The following is a 14,590-nucleotide window of genomic DNA, read 5'->3' on the forward strand; positions in this document are numbered from 1 at the left end:
ATTATTATTATAAGCTAAAAAGAGTAGCGGGAAAAGGTGAAAGGATGTTCCGTTTCACATTCCTGGATGGGATGGATTCTCAGCGTTCACCCATCCCCAGCCAGCAAGCGTTTCTTCCAGCTATTACGCAGTGAAGCGAAGCACGGCCGCCTTCAAACTGTACCATGTTGTGTCGTCTTCGAAATCACCCATTTCATAACCTCCTATTACCATGCCGCCGCCGCCGCCGCCGCCGCAGCGACGAAGAACTGGTCTCACTTCAGGCGCACTTCTTACAACAGCATTTGATAATGAACATCGTCGACAAGTCATCTCGTTCAAACTCCTGGCTTCCATCATTTTCACATTAGGCATCTCAAAATCTTACAGCCCAACAATGAAAGCGAGAGTTGTCTTTTCCTTTTTTCATTAGTTTGTAAGAAGAAATTGGAAAATTTATTTAAATGAAGAAGACAGCTCTGAATGATCGATCATACATTCCCACTTAATGTTACAACAAAATAGAGCTTAGATGCCAGCCTGCTGACTCCTCCTGTGTGCTAATTATATTCAATAAAACAAATTTGTTTTATAAAAACAAGATTTAATTGGGGGAGAAAAACAACAAAGGATCAAGGACACGAACCAAGTAGATAAAAAAAAAAAGTATAATTTAAAATAATAATAAAAAAACCGAACCATCATCTATAAATATCCCCTGGGTGGATTTTAACTGTTCAACCCTCGTACACGATTCTTCATTAAGGGTGGGAGTTTATCTTCTTTGATGAGAACACAAATGAGGCATATGCCACATTTACTCTGTTTTGTCTTCTTCTAAATCACCGTTTGATAACCCATTGCCGCCATGCGCTGGTCTCACTTCAGGTGCACTTCTTACATCCTTCGAAGGAACAAGGGAAGGTTTTATGAGTGTCAAAGAATCATCTTTGTCAAACTCGTCGCCTCCATCATCAGAGTAGGCATACCTTCAGAGACATAAAATAAGACTATTTGATTAGATCCAAAGTGATGATATAAAACCATTTTTACTATTTTGCCAAAAGATGACATTAATGTCTTTTAGATAAGGAGTAGCCAAATGTGGAAAAGACGATAAAAAGTCAGCAACACTTTCTTACTTCAAATCTAGGTTCTCACGTTATTTGCTTTTTCTTCCCTTGACCTACATGATCATTTCATCCCCACCACCTCCCCAGCCCCCCCAAAAAAAAAAAAAAAACCGCCATTTTCCTGTTACTCTGTTTGCTTGCCAAAATTTGATTATGGATTTGGTTTAAGATATCATCCCAAGTTGAATTTCAAAGACAATGAAGCAGGGCAGTTGTTATGCCAGTTGCCACTTAGATTCTGACCAGGAAACCCCCATTTATGACTTATAAATGAAACAAGACAACTACCAAATACAGCAATCATGATGTGGAGCTAGGTATTGTACCTCATCGAGTTCTGAGATGGAGCCCATAGAGCACAGATGACACAAAGTAGAGAGAATGACAAGACTTGCCAGAAAGCTGGAATGATCCACGCGTTTTGCCAGTGCTCATTGTACACATCACTTGACTTGAAGTAGAGCTGCAACATGAAAGTTGGGGTATGTCAATTTGACATGGTTTGAAAGTTTAAATTATGACATTCATTGAATGCATGGACAGTGGAAGGGGAATCATGATGCAATCAGCCGTATATTATCGACCAAAACAAATATTACCTCATAACAAATCCAGCCAACAGACACAATAACTGCTACAGCCAATGCATTTGTGAACTTCCGATAAATGTCAAGCTTGGCCAGCATTCGTCGAGCCTGTAATAGAAAATCAGGCAAGGACACACTTAACATGGATCAGAAAATGAGAAGTCAAGCATGCAAGAGCAGAATAGCTCTTTGATGCTTCCAAATGTTATCTCCAACAAGAAGAAACCTCTACCTTATTACCTCAATAATAAAAGAAGCTTAATTGTTATCCATATACTCCAAAAGTTCTTTTTTTTTTTTAATAAAAAACTAATTTGACAAAAATCAGCTAATTTAGCCAATGTCAGCAAAGTTGGTAAACTGCCCATGTTTTGCACCAGAAATAGAGTTCAAAAAGCTTATCTAGCCATAGACACCAAACAATAAACATGCAGCAACGACAAACTGGGCTTGTTTATCATACAAGACTAGCAAAACATTTTTCCACCAATGCATTATCATTGTTAAATAAGTTTCCAGCAATGAACCCTAAGAATTACCTGAAGCTTGTTCAGAGTGGCAGACAAAGATGTAAATATCCAGAGAATGAAGAAAGCGTCCAATACTGCAACAGGAAGAACAAAAAACAATCTTGCCTTCCCTGAAAGATCACTTATAGCACCGACATTTTCTGCCAGTTCAAGGACCTCGGATGCAATAAAGAACGTCCCTCCAAGCATAAGGACCTTAGATGTAAGGCCACCTAAAGTTGGTCTGACGACACCATAACCCATTGAGACCATCAAAATGATGAGACGTGAAACTGTACGTTTCACAGCACCAAAGGTAACAGCCCAAACAGTTATTCCAATGGGCCTGATTCCAGTTTCATTGAATTTTGCATAGTCAAAGTACCATAAAGCCATCTCGAACATGCCCAACGTTATCACCAGAGTAATACAATTTTGCAATGTCAAAACCTCTCTCCAGAATCTTGCGTACTGTGAAAACCAGAATAGGCCAAGAACAACAAATGCAAGAGATAAAAAACCATAGAAGTTCATAAGCGGGGCCATTCTACCAGGCAGGTAACCAGAAGGATTTTTCCATATAGTTTTTCCCTCTACAGTGACCTCTTTCAGATTCAGATCACAATGAATAAAGTAGAGATTGTACATCCCAGTTTTAGTTATTTGGATGGAACTTGATTGTAGTGCTGCATCCAGCTCATCAGCTTGAAATCGGACATCAAACACTTGAGGCCAACCAGGATTAATAGTTGACGGCCGGTAAATGACATCCCCCTGTTTACACACTCCAAGTTTTGCAAGATCAGCTGTGCAACAAACAGCTCTTTGGCCCCCGTAGGCTGAGCCCCCAATTGTCTCCCTGTCATCAACCTCGAAAATAACTGCATGAATTGGCCACGAGCTGAAGTTTGAAAACTCTTTGGGCCTCCTAAATACAATCTTCTCAAAACTGGAATCAGAGGAAAGTGAAGATAAGCCATTGGTTTTGAGGCCTAAAAGCAGAAAAATGACTCAAATCCAAGAACAAAGTTGCTTAAGAAACCATAGCACGGGGAATTGGGAATGGAAAGATTTGGACAAAGCCCAATTCTGATTGCATAAAAGAATTCTAAAGCTAAATGAACAAGATAATCCACAGAGAATACCGTTTACATTTACTATTATTAGTGGCTAATAAATAGAGAATATTTCTTGTTAATGCAGAAACAATTGATTTGATCATTCATTAATATTTACCGTGACTCATTCACTTAAAAATGCAGAAAGGGCAGTACACATTTTAAAAATCCAATTATAATGGCAAAAAAATTCATGAGAGCCAACTCTGTAACTGTGAGATTACCAGGTCTGCAGAAGACAACAATTTACATTACGAAATTCAGTTTTTGCCTCAAGTTAAAGTTTCTTAGCTAATAACCATACGATTATTAGGGCGGATCGCGTCCAAACGTAACGATAATGGCTTTTCAAGAAAGCATTACTATCAACTAAATAAGAGGTCAAACTGTGGGATCCCCAGTGTCTAAGTCATACACTGAATAAAGAGTTCACTGCCTTGTTATAACGTTTTAGAAATTCAAGCCATAGCCACAACATAACAAAAGAAGTAGATACAATGAACACTCGAGTTTGAGGAACCATTCTTAGAACGAATAGAGAATTTTTGCCGACATGAAATCAGACCCAAAAGCCAAAAGCATTTCGCTTTACTACTAAAGGAAGCCCAGAAAGATTGAGACATACCGAAAGATATTGCATTGAAACTTGTTAAGAAGTTGGAAATGTTCATTCAACATCAAGCACTGAAATCACTATCAACAGAGACTTGCATAGAGACTTGGAAAAATTTTTGCAGCCCAAAAAAAAAAAAAGGGACAGAAAAGAAAAAGAGAAAGTTCAAATTGTTGGTAGGAGTAACGAATCGAGATGTAATCAAATGCGGTTCTATCATTTCTCAGTAGATCTCCAAAAGTCACAGCGCCGCTAAATTTCTCCGCGTTTTTATATATTTGTTTTAGTACCAGCAGCTACCTGGGCGAGCAGAATTAACCAGAACCCACTACAAAAGCTAACTAAAGAATAAGCAAGAATGCGAAATTGAGTTAAATAAAGTTGAGATCTAGGTGAGAGAAGGAAGGAGCCAGCAATGGGCGGAGGAGGAAAAGAAAAAGGGGAGGGGGTACCGGATGAAAGAATCGGGTTTGGAAGAGGCGTTGAAGACAGGGAGAGAAGAGTAAATTCCCTCACTACCACCGTGGACGACGAAAGCATTGCCTTTGATGCCGAATTTTTCACCGGGGTACCGATGCACAGAAGCTTCCACGGGAAGCAACGAGACAGCACAGAACAATGCTGCAATAAAGATGAACGCTTTGATTGACCTCCTCCTCAACATTGCTCCCGCCTGAGTGATGATAGATGGCGGTGGATCTACTGCTGCTACTAGTTTACTTTACTGCTGCAGAATTGAGGACTGGAAGCGCTGGCTGAGGAATGAAGACACAGAAAATGACTTCCCAAAGTCGAAGTCGAAGTCGCAGTCGACTCCACTCGCTAACATGAGCGGTGTCACACCTCACCTCACTATTCTCAGTGTGTGACTGTGTGTGTGGTCAAGTTGGTCTAAACATTTAAACCATGGTATGGTTAAAATGAGTCCTGGGGTAAATCTCTTCTTTTCATTGTGCGGTGTGGACGCGCCAAGGACGCTACTCAGTACTCACTTTGAGTTGAGTTCTCGCCTTGTAATAAGTGGCCAAATTAATTAAACTTATTCAAATTGAGATCACATCACGGTTTAATAACCAAATTAACGAGCTCATTCAAGGAGATATATGCACCGGATCAAATCCATCTTCCGTGCCGTGTCCGGTCGGCAATTCCGTCATTTGCCGTATTTAGTTTAAAAAAAATACCCAACAACAGGTTAGTCGGTGCTGTCGGGAGAACCCACTAATTATTAATCCTACCGTCCCCTCTGGAATCCACGTCCTTCACCACTAATTAGTAATAGTAAATAAAAAAATCTAACTAAACTTATACGGGAGAACCCACAAAAACACTTGCAAGGAGCTCGAATTTGCACGGGATAACTCTTAAAAGACTCTTCCTGATCATCGATAGAAACTCACAAAAAGACGGTGGGGAGATTCCTGTTCTTTTTCGGGGAAAGAAAACCCACAAAAAAAAAAACAAAAAAGATTAAAACTTTGCGCCACTGCTGCGCGGACGTTCACCTCAACTTCCTCGGCTCGACACATTGTCGAGATGACTCAATCCAATATATTTTTGATCGAGGTAAGCACCTCAATTATCTAGGTGTTCATCCTTGTCTCCGTTCTTCCGAGGTGAGTCCACTTCGATTAATTGGATCCATTTGATTACTCGACATGGTACCTACAGATAAAATTGATTAGGATCAGACAGGTTGATATGACGGCAACCGCTTTCATACTCAAACCTATCTCTGACACCGCCGCCCTAGACTCACTCCTTGCAAGTAACGAGTAGTATGTTCCATCATTCCTTTTGTCAGTTTTCTTGCTATAAATACCCTCCTCCCTTTGAAAGGGAAGAGAGAAACTTTTTGACTTAATTTCTCTCTTATTTATAGCCTGTCCAACTAGTGCTGTTTTTACTCTTGATCCCTAACATAATTGATTGACAAAGCCCCGATTGTGCCTCTATCTTGACAGATGTACTTGTGCCGTAGACTCAATTTATCAGTCCGAAAATCACTCATCACTGTCCAAGCGAGTGAATGAGCACAGATGTTAGGGAATCTCATGATGGCGACTGAAATGAAATTCCGAGCACCTGGATCCTCTATTTTTTCAGTGCTTTTCAAAAACTAGTTTAAAAAGTACTCTAAAAGGTAATCTAAAAATTAGTTTAAATTTTTTTAAAATTTTAAAAAATATCTCAAAATATATTCTAAAAACTCTTCTACTTTTAAATATCCCCAAATATTTTCTAAAAATATTCTAAAATATACTCTAAAAACTCTGCTGCAGCAAAACTTTTCAAAAACAGCTAATCCAAACAGAGGATTTTCAGAGGACTTCTTTCTAATACATAGTTAACCGGCTAAATATGATTGACGACTGGAGATCGCCTTACAAACCAACGGTCCGACAATAACGCGACAAGGAATTGTTCCGGCTACTCGCTATATGCGTCCAACACTTGCTAAACAAATCATAAGTACTGATTTGAAGGATAAAAAAAATCATCAAAGCACTGGACCTAATAACGTCTGGAATGCATTAAAAGCCCAAGTCCCCTCTAAAATTATACAGTCTGCAATCGTACATTAAAAAATTATATATATAAAAACAGACCTGGAGTTCTTCCACACCAGGATAAAAGAAAAATGGAAGAACCCAGATGTGCTGCCTGCTAATATCCAAAAAATCCCATAAATCAACTGCAATCCTGCACATCATCATCATCTCCACGGTGAGGATACGAACCAGCCTTGCATAAAAAAGAAACTAACTCAACGCTAGTACATTTCCTTTTTCCCATTTACGGAACTAATTGTTTGTTTATGAATTACTACAGAGAAATTGGTAGCTATATCAGCGTCCAGTCCCTAGTCATATTTGCCAGCATCCAGCTACCGCGATAATATTTGCGCAAGACATGGCATCAATTTCAAGCATAATTGCAGGACTGGACATCAGCGACATGTACATCAATCCAAATCAAGGAACTCCATTCTCTTCCTCATAGATCCTTTAAGATCTGTAGCCTCCCTTTCTGCCTTTTGTGCCTGAATAATAAAAACCAATACGTTACCAAGAAGATACAAGAACTAAAAGACATTGGCAGTATAACAAACTGCATGCAACTGTAAATAGAAGCAAAGGCCCGCAGACACTTATCAAAGAGCTAAACAAGATAGCAATCATGGGCTGTCTTGGTGGGGTTCTACCTTTCATCAAACAATGAATACCAGAGGTGTCGGAGCTATCCTGCATTGGTATCCTAGGCTTATTGACTTTGATCCATCACAAGCGCTAAAACTTGGAAAGAATAACAGCAGGCACTTAATAGGTTTGAGAATTAGTGCAAAAGAAAACTGAGGCTATGTCAACAAGCAAAGATGACACATTCTCGAACCCAACCACACACAACTGACCAGGTTCCACCTCTTAATGAATGTATAGAGTTGCTTCAGGTCATACAGCAAACAACTCACGCCCCCAGAAGAAAGTCACCTTCCACTTTCAACCAACACCATCACCACCTCCCCCCTCCCCCCCCCAAAAAAAAAATCACAAATCTCTCTACTGTCTCACTTCTTTTATCAATGCATGACTGCAGAATGAAAGCAAAATTGAATAATTGAAAAAAGTTGGCGCTCATAAGCTTAGTTACATCTAAAGTTTTCATGAGAAGTTGAGTATAGATCCCTGACATTTGAACATCTGATCAGTCCTTCACACCTAAGGTATCATAGGTGTCCTATGAACACCAGTTCACACCTCTAAGGACATAACTGTGTTCACTTCCAAGACAATTAACTAGAAATATCTAACCACGGGGCAAACTAGTGGATATGAAGTTAAAGACCATGAAAAGTCCTAAAATAAACATCGAATCAACAACAAACACAAATGTAGCACTTACCCTTTTAATATCTGTGGATGAAACACGAGTCATGTGTGGGGGAAGTTCTTCTTTGTCCAAGTCCTGATCAATCACATCAAATTCAACAGAAAAGAAGGAAGTGGAAGGTTTCAGTTCCAATTTGAAAATAAACCTCAAACAGAAAACAAGGTCAAGTGATGCAACATACCAGTTCACCAATTAAGACAACATTTTCCCCGCGAATAACATATAACCCTAATGGGATATCACAGTAAAGATCACCAACAATAACACGTTCGCATGCGCCTTCAAGCACGGCATTAGCTACAGGTGAGAGATAGGAAATCATCATTCACAAAATCCTTGGGAGGTCATGCTAGCAAAACTTGAACAACAAAAGTAAAAGAAGAATATATAATTACCAAATTGATCAAAGGAACGAAGAGTCCCCATTAGCTTTCGACCATCCCGCAGCAAAACAAGCAATTTCTCTATTACAAATCAAAGGTCCAATAATATAGCAATGAGAGAAACGAAGAACTGTAATTGATCAAATCAAAGTTGATGGAAGAAATACCGAGTTAAGAGAAAAGGAAAACAAGTCAGAATGGCAAAGCCTTTATTGCAACAGTTAGATCCAAAATATTTCAAGCCAGCATTGAGGTGCTCCAGGAAAAGAAAGTATGACTTTTAGCAAAGAGAACTATTATTACAGTTTTCCTCATCTTGGCAGGAAGGAATACAAGTAGTCAGACTGGATTCAGAAGACATGAAGGTGGTAAGACAAAGAAAAAGAATAAGCACGCGAGGTTGCTCAAAGCTATAATCCAAATAAAAGCCAATCACAATTGTTGACTTTTGAGTTCCTTATACACTATAGCTGGATCACATATGCTGACACCAAAAGAGCATGTAAAAAGCTTATCAGCCTCTAAGTCGATGACAGTAAAAGTGCCATTTTTTTTTTACTTTGAATATGAACTTTACACAGAACAGACAAAGAAATAGGACCAGTGCATAACATAAATAAGTACATTTTAAGCTCCATCTCATAACCATATAACTCTGTATATCAATTCGTGCATGTACTTAAAACTACAGCACAGCAAGCAACATGAATTTCAAGAACTAAGAAGCTAAGCTTTGAAGCAACAAAAAGTTAAAGAAACCTTTCCAAGATAGCTTCTTTCAACACACAGCTATCAACAAAGAGATGCACACCACAAAATAATAATAACATTTGGTAGCTCATATCATGGCTGGATTCTAGCCAACCACTTTCAAAAGAGGCGTTTACAAGCATAAGTGATACAAATCCCTTAGCTTTCGGATTGTTATAGCAATCACCACAAGTTTACCATGTTGAGTGTCAAAGGAACAAGAAGGATTGGAGTTTTTTTTTTCTTTTCGGCAAATCATCCTTTACTCTTTCTTAAGCATGTTTGCCAATATAGATTTCACAAATGCAGTAGAAGCAGAGAAAAGACAAAAGAATGATGGAAGTTCATAAAGAAAGAGTTCACATGTTCATGCCATCAGACAATTATAAAATCATCTTTCCTTATTGTTCTATTTCTCAAACTCAGAAAAAAGCTGCATAAAGCTTCCAAAAACTAAACAGGCATCAGGCAAAAGCATAAACAACAGTTAACCTGTATCGGGTCATCCAAGATTATGCTATGAAATGTATCCACCATTCATCACAGTGGCAAACAGTCCTAAAAATAAAATTGCACAAGCCAAACCATGAATTCAACCTAAAATCTAATTCGACCACTCAAGATTAGCTAACAAAGACCGCAAAAAGATCCTCACTATACTTAAATATCCTGAATGGAGACATATTCATCCATCAAATTAACTCCACACGCTACACAACTTTCAGTGGAAAAAAATCTCGAGAAATCAAAACCATATTAAGTGGTGGACATATATTACACAATTAGCATTAAAACCCCTATTTAGAGAACAGTTCAAAAATGATTTTTACGGCACCGAAGCACAGTCCAAGAAAGTTCGACAAAGAAAATCATCAAGCAAAGGATACCAGAAGAGCTGCAGCGAAAATTACCAAGACACCAACTTTAACAAACTCAAAGCCCATATTATCAGTTCAAACGACAAATAGGAAAAGAACAGAAAAGTAACAAGAAATAAGATGTAGTTCGTACTGTCAAGATAGCTTGCAAGAGAAGTAGAGAGATAGATGTCTTCCGGGCCTGCCCAAGACATGGATGGAGTGTTCAAAGTTCAAGTTTTTCGGTATCACAAAAATCACCGAAAAATTCCCACAATTCGATTCAAATTGCATTGGCAGCTAGGATTCACCCCTCCAATATTGCCCCACGCCAAAACCTTCAACTACTTGATCAATTTCTGAAAAAAATTTTCAAACCCAGAAAATAAAAATCCTGTCTTGACTTAACAATTAACTTAAGAGGGGAACACAGACCCAGTAGTCTAAAAACCTATTCCTAATTACAGAAGAAAGGAAAAGGGGCCAGTTGGTAAGGGATAAATTGGGGTTGGTTGACCTAAGAGTAGTATTGTTGTTCAGATCTGGAAAATTAAAACCCTAAGGTTGAAAGGATATGGGCCTATCCCCAAATCTGGGGTGGAGGCCGCTAATAATACGTTTTACTATTGAGGGCGGAGTGTCGTTTGCTGAGCCTGATGACGAGTCAATCCTCCCACCCACCCCCGCGTTTCTTTTTCTCCTTCCCAAAGCTTATTGTTTGTTGGTACCTGAAAATACTTGTATTTGTAATTTAGCCCCCCCTTCATATTTTTATGATTTTGCTATTTTCTTTCTTCATCTGTTTTGCAATTCCAATATATGAATGCGATATTACACTTTTCCCAAACAAAAAAAAAAAAAAATCATTGTATATCGATTTTATAACAATTTTAGATCAATAAACACCGGTTATCGTATTCGGATGAAATGAAAATCTAACAATTAAGCTTTTTAATGCTTGGAGAGAGAATAGTGTAGTACTCCGTATTTATTTTTTCGATTTGAAATACTATGAGAAATTTTCATGTGATGTAGGTAGCTTGAAGTGGCATTTCAGAAAGACTTAAAACTTTGGCTAGGTTGGATTGGATATATTTTATGTTATCATTCCGACACCCCTTTTTCATTATGCTGATCATGAAACATATTGGGAGTGTTTGGATACCAAAATTATCTCAAATAATATTTCGTTTGCATCACAAACACATTTTCTAACCTATCTTTTTATATTCCCAATTACTTTTTATCTTACATACATCACATCACAAAAAGTGCTACAGTAATTATTCCAAATAATATTTCAAATAATACACTATCCAAACAAACCGATTATTATTATCTCTTTACTTAAAGCAACACAATCAAAAGGGTGGATATAGAAAATAACATGTTTGCAAGTGCTAGAAAAAATATAGAAAATGTTTTTCCAGGTTGACCCAAAAAAATCCCTCTAATTTTTCATACAAACTACATAAATTACATATAACATGAGTTGCATTCGTCCTGAAGCAACCATGAAAAAAAGAAGGGAACAGAAAGGAAATTAAAGACGAGGAAGGACAGATGCTACTTCCTCGTCAAAAAGGAAGAGGGTGCTTCAATTATACAATTGACGCTTACATAACCATCGTCCACTTGAATTTGAATATCAACTTACACTGTAGCAATCACGATCAAATTTCATCAGGTGATAGTGCTGAGACTTTTATAGACACTGAGCTCATGAAGTTCAAAACTCTTCCATTCATTCCTTCACTCGGAACTTTATGATCCGACTCACCAAGGAGCTAAATAGAATGTCGTCCTCTTATTCTTTTTGTAAATTCCCTCCCTCCTCCTCAACCAAAAAAACCCGGCATCTTTGGGGATTGCTAAGCATTAAGAGGAGGAGGTCAATCTAAATCGAGAACAATAACTGCAAGGCACAAAATAAAGATCCAAGTTAGCTAGTGCCACATCTGACATTGGGAAGGAGGATATATATATATTCAGAACTTACATTCAGAATCAGTCTTGACCCATTTACAAACTTCTTGTATTTTGTCTTGGGTTTCGTCCTCTTTTTCTCCCCTCTGTGTGTGCCGGTCCACTAAAATCCTCTTCATCGATGATGCTCTAGAAGCATTTTGTGGGTACATCTTTTTGGAGAGCATTGTCCTCAAAAGCTGTAGTCAAGTAAGTATCATTAATTGACTTCAAAGACAAAAGTAAGTCCTAGAAAAAGGGTACACTGCATTGGATTGGAGTGTAACTACATCAAGAAAGCAAGCAGAGGTCATTTTTACTATGCTAGTAAGTCGGAATTTGGAGTACTCCTTGGCTTCATCACCAGCAGCAGCAGCCTACGAAGCCTTGGTCCGTCCGATGGTTAAGGTCAAGGCTTTGCTACTAAGGTTAAGGTTTCAGTATTAAAATGGGCCGGGCCTCATAAGGCTCTGTCCAAATACAGCAAATCAAGCAGTTCCCCCCAACCCTCCAGCAGATCACGCTCTGTGATCAAGCATTTTGATTTTTTGAGTTCGTTAAATTTTGTGTATTACTCAATTAATAGTTATTGAATCTTAAAAAAATAAAAAAGAATTAAAATATGATGTTCATGTAAGAGAAATAGTAATATAATAAAAAGTGAGATAGAGAGTGGCACAGAATATAGAACAGAAGATCCGTTGCCCATTTTCTGTTTCAGATCCCGCGTCGTGGGTGCTTCCGTCGTAGGCTGGCTTTTTTTTTTTTTTTTTTTTTGTAAAATTAGTTTTCTTTCCTTTGCGCTAGCTCTATCCTATTGGTCTTTGATGTAGAGTTGTAAATAGGAGGCTGGGAAAAAGGCGCGAACTATTAAGATCGTGAAAAACGCCTCATTGCTACCTCAAAAGTTCGTCTCTTAGTTAGAAGGCGTCACGCCTTCTCAATCCCACCGTATTACCATCAACTAATGCAATCCAGTGATAAATGGAGAATTGATTACCTTTTCCATTCTTGATTCCTGCAGCGTATCTCGCAAACTGGGAGCTGGTGCAAATCCGCTTCTGCACACGAACATTTTCTTGAGCAGGAAGGAAATGGACTTTTTTCCGATAGCCGCCTTCTTGTTTTCCATGCAAACTTCCTTGCATCTCCCGATAATCACTCTGATAGTTCGGTCAATGTCTTCCTCATCTCTATAATCTGAATTAACGCTGAATCTATTCGAAATAGTACGATCAACTTCCAAACTTGATGGGCAGTTAAGGAATCTGTCCAGTGGAAGATCAGCCGCAACTTCTGATCCTTCAAGGGGAGTTGCTTTTGTAGCAGCGGTAGACGTAGGTTTCCTTTTCAAGAGCCTTGTCAATTCTTTCTGTAGTTGTCCAACTTCTTCAGGTGTGAATTCTGTTAAATCGTCAGGAGATGAGCATTGCTCATGATCTTCCTGAAGGATTTCATGACTATCAGTTTCTGCAGTCTGGGCAGCGCGTTGGATCTCTTCGTCTTCCCTTCGATCTCTGTTACCAAATGTTCCGATCGCCAGCAACCCGTTAGACCAGCCGCTGAATTTTTCTTTGCCGGGTTCTTCAAATTTTGTTTGATCTGCATGTTCAAGGAAAAATTAGATCAAGGCAACATAGGTGCTAGCTTCTTGCTATAATCAATCTAATGAATCTTCATCATGTATGTCCTAACCGAGTTTCAGCAAGCTCCCAAGTCTATTTTGTTTAGCTTTCGCTACAGTGACAAATGATCATTTATCACAAGAAGACAAATTTGTCGCCCTGTAGAAACCTCTTTTACCCGGACGATTTCCAACACATCTCAATCTCCAATACTTCTCTTTCTTTTCTGAAGGGAACAGAAAAATAAGTAATCAAGATTAACCCTCGAACTAGTTAACCTTTTGGGAGGATGCAACCGGCCATGTGACAGAAATACTACCTCTACAGTCTAGTTAACCTGCATGACCAGCAAACAAGTAAATGTATGCCATGCCATGCCATGGAAAGTTTGGTCTGATATTAGGTGTTTGCGATCTATTGTTTTCAAATTATTATTCTTAGACTGCGACCGAAGGAACAGCTTGGGAGAAGCAAACATGCATGGGATGGAAGATGATGGGGGATGAAAACGTAATAACAAATGAACCACTCAACAACACAAGTTAAGAAAAATAAGTTCCAAGAGTACTCCGTAATAGATCCAGATTAAGAAAATCACATATACTTGTTCATACATTTGATCCTGTGGCATTTGAGGTCATTTTTACATATTATCAGGGGATCATGAATTCACAATAACAAACTATCACAAGTCAAGTTTTCTTCCTTGTCAATGGGATGTTATACATGGACCTGAAAAGAGCACTCCGAAAACAGAACATAAAGAACAAAAACAGGAAAATTAAGCTTGAAAAGCATAGGAAAATTAAGCTTGAAAAGAAAACACCTACTTGCAGCAGGAACTGCATTTGGCTTTTTGTTGGCTTGTCCGCCATTCAACTTATTTTGCATCCAGTTGAAGAACTGCAAAACAAGCCATACTTTAGTATTCCATCACCAAAGCCAAAAACACCAAGCGGAAGGGGCATAAAAAGAAAATGAATTCTACGTAACAGTAACGAGGCTCTGATCGATCAAGAACACTCATCTCCTTTCGCTGATTCTCACCTTCATTTTGCATAGACAACGTTGGCCGAAATGGTTTACTTATTGCTTGTTCCCACCTTGTGGAAGAGTTCCGGAGGCAGGAGAGTCAGGTATGGTCTATGGCAAAAACGCTGACAGAAATAGTAACATTTAA

General features: G+C 38.6%; 3 protein-coding genes across 3 annotated transcripts; all 3 read right to left on the bottom strand.

Moving 5' to 3' along the window:
- Positions 1-455: 455 nt before the first annotated feature.
- On the bottom strand, positions 456-4,793 carry LOC113767704 (transmembrane protein 87A). Its single transcript, XM_027311882.1, has 5 exons — positions 4,392-4,793; positions 2,239-3,157; positions 1,712-1,807; positions 1,439-1,575; positions 456-968 (listed from the first exon to the last, which is right to left on the bottom strand). Exons 1-5 carry the CDS (start codon positions 4,601-4,603, stop codon positions 797-799), a joined length of 1,536 nt encoding a protein of 511 aa, XP_027167683.1. The 5' UTR covers positions 4,604-4,793; the 3' UTR covers positions 456-796.
- Positions 4,794-6,448: 1,655 nt separating this feature from the next.
- LOC113768145 (sm-like protein LSM1B) lies at positions 6,449-10,464 on the bottom strand. The gene is made up of 5 exons (XM_027312391.1): positions 9,975-10,464; positions 8,226-8,294; positions 8,012-8,127; positions 7,843-7,905; positions 6,449-6,982 (listed from the first exon to the last, which is right to left on the bottom strand). Exons 1-5 carry the CDS (start codon positions 10,033-10,035, stop codon positions 6,905-6,907), a joined length of 387 nt encoding a protein of 128 aa, XP_027168192.1. The 5' UTR covers positions 10,036-10,464; the 3' UTR covers positions 6,449-6,904.
- A 1,248-nt stretch (positions 10,465-11,712) lies between these two features.
- On the bottom strand, positions 11,713-14,470 carry LOC113767835. Its single transcript, XM_027312037.1, has 5 exons — positions 14,399-14,470; positions 14,241-14,313; positions 12,786-13,387; positions 11,820-11,985; positions 11,713-11,735 (listed from the first exon to the last, which is right to left on the bottom strand). Exons 1-5 carry the CDS (start codon positions 14,468-14,470, stop codon positions 11,713-11,715), a joined length of 936 nt encoding a protein of 311 aa, XP_027167838.1.
- Between the last annotated feature and the right edge of the window lie 120 nt (positions 14,471-14,590).

This window comes from Coffea eugenioides, chromosome 4 (genome assembly GCF_003713205.1).
Source record: "Coffea eugenioides isolate CCC68of chromosome 4, Ceug_1.0, whole genome shotgun sequence".
NCBI lineage: Eukaryota > Viridiplantae > Streptophyta > Magnoliopsida > Gentianales > Rubiaceae > Coffea > Coffea eugenioides.

Bases quoted from the DNA above. Each gene is read 5' to 3' on its own strand.
- LOC113767704 (XM_027311882.1), bottom strand. From the start codon at position 4,603: ATGTTGAGGAGGAGGTCAATCAAAGCGTTCATCTTTATTGCAGCATTG. The intron at 1,576-1,711 runs GTAATATTTGTT...TTCATGTTGCAG, and splicing joins TTGGCTGGATTTGTTATGAG to CTCTACTTCAAGTCAAGTGA. The intron at 969-1,438 runs GTACAATACCTA...ATGTCTCTGAAG, and splicing joins CCATCTCAGAACTCGATGAG to GTATGCCTACTCTGATGATG.
- LOC113768145 (XM_027312391.1), bottom strand. From the start codon at position 10,035: ATGTCTTGGGCAGGCCCGGAAGACATCTATCTCTCTACTTCTCTTGCA. The intron at 8,295-9,974 runs GTACGAACTACA...GATTTGTAATAG, and splicing joins TCTTGCAAGCTATCTTGACA to AGAAATTGCTTGTTTTGCTG. The intron at 8,128-8,225 runs GTAATTATATAT...TCTCACCTGTAG, and splicing joins TCGTTCCTTTGATCAATTTG to CTAATGCCGTGCTTGAAGGC.
- LOC113767835 (XM_027312037.1), bottom strand. From the start codon at position 14,470: ATGCAAAATGAAGGTGAGAATCAGCGAAAGGAGATGAGTGTTCTTGAT. The intron at 14,314-14,398 runs GTAGAATTCATT...CTTGTTTTGCAG, and splicing joins CAGAGCCTCGTTACTGTTAC to TTCTTCAACTGGATGCAAAA. The intron at 11,986-12,785 runs GTAATCAATTCT...ACTTGACTACAG, and splicing joins AGGAATCAAGAATGGAAAAG to CTTTTGAGGACAATGCTCTC.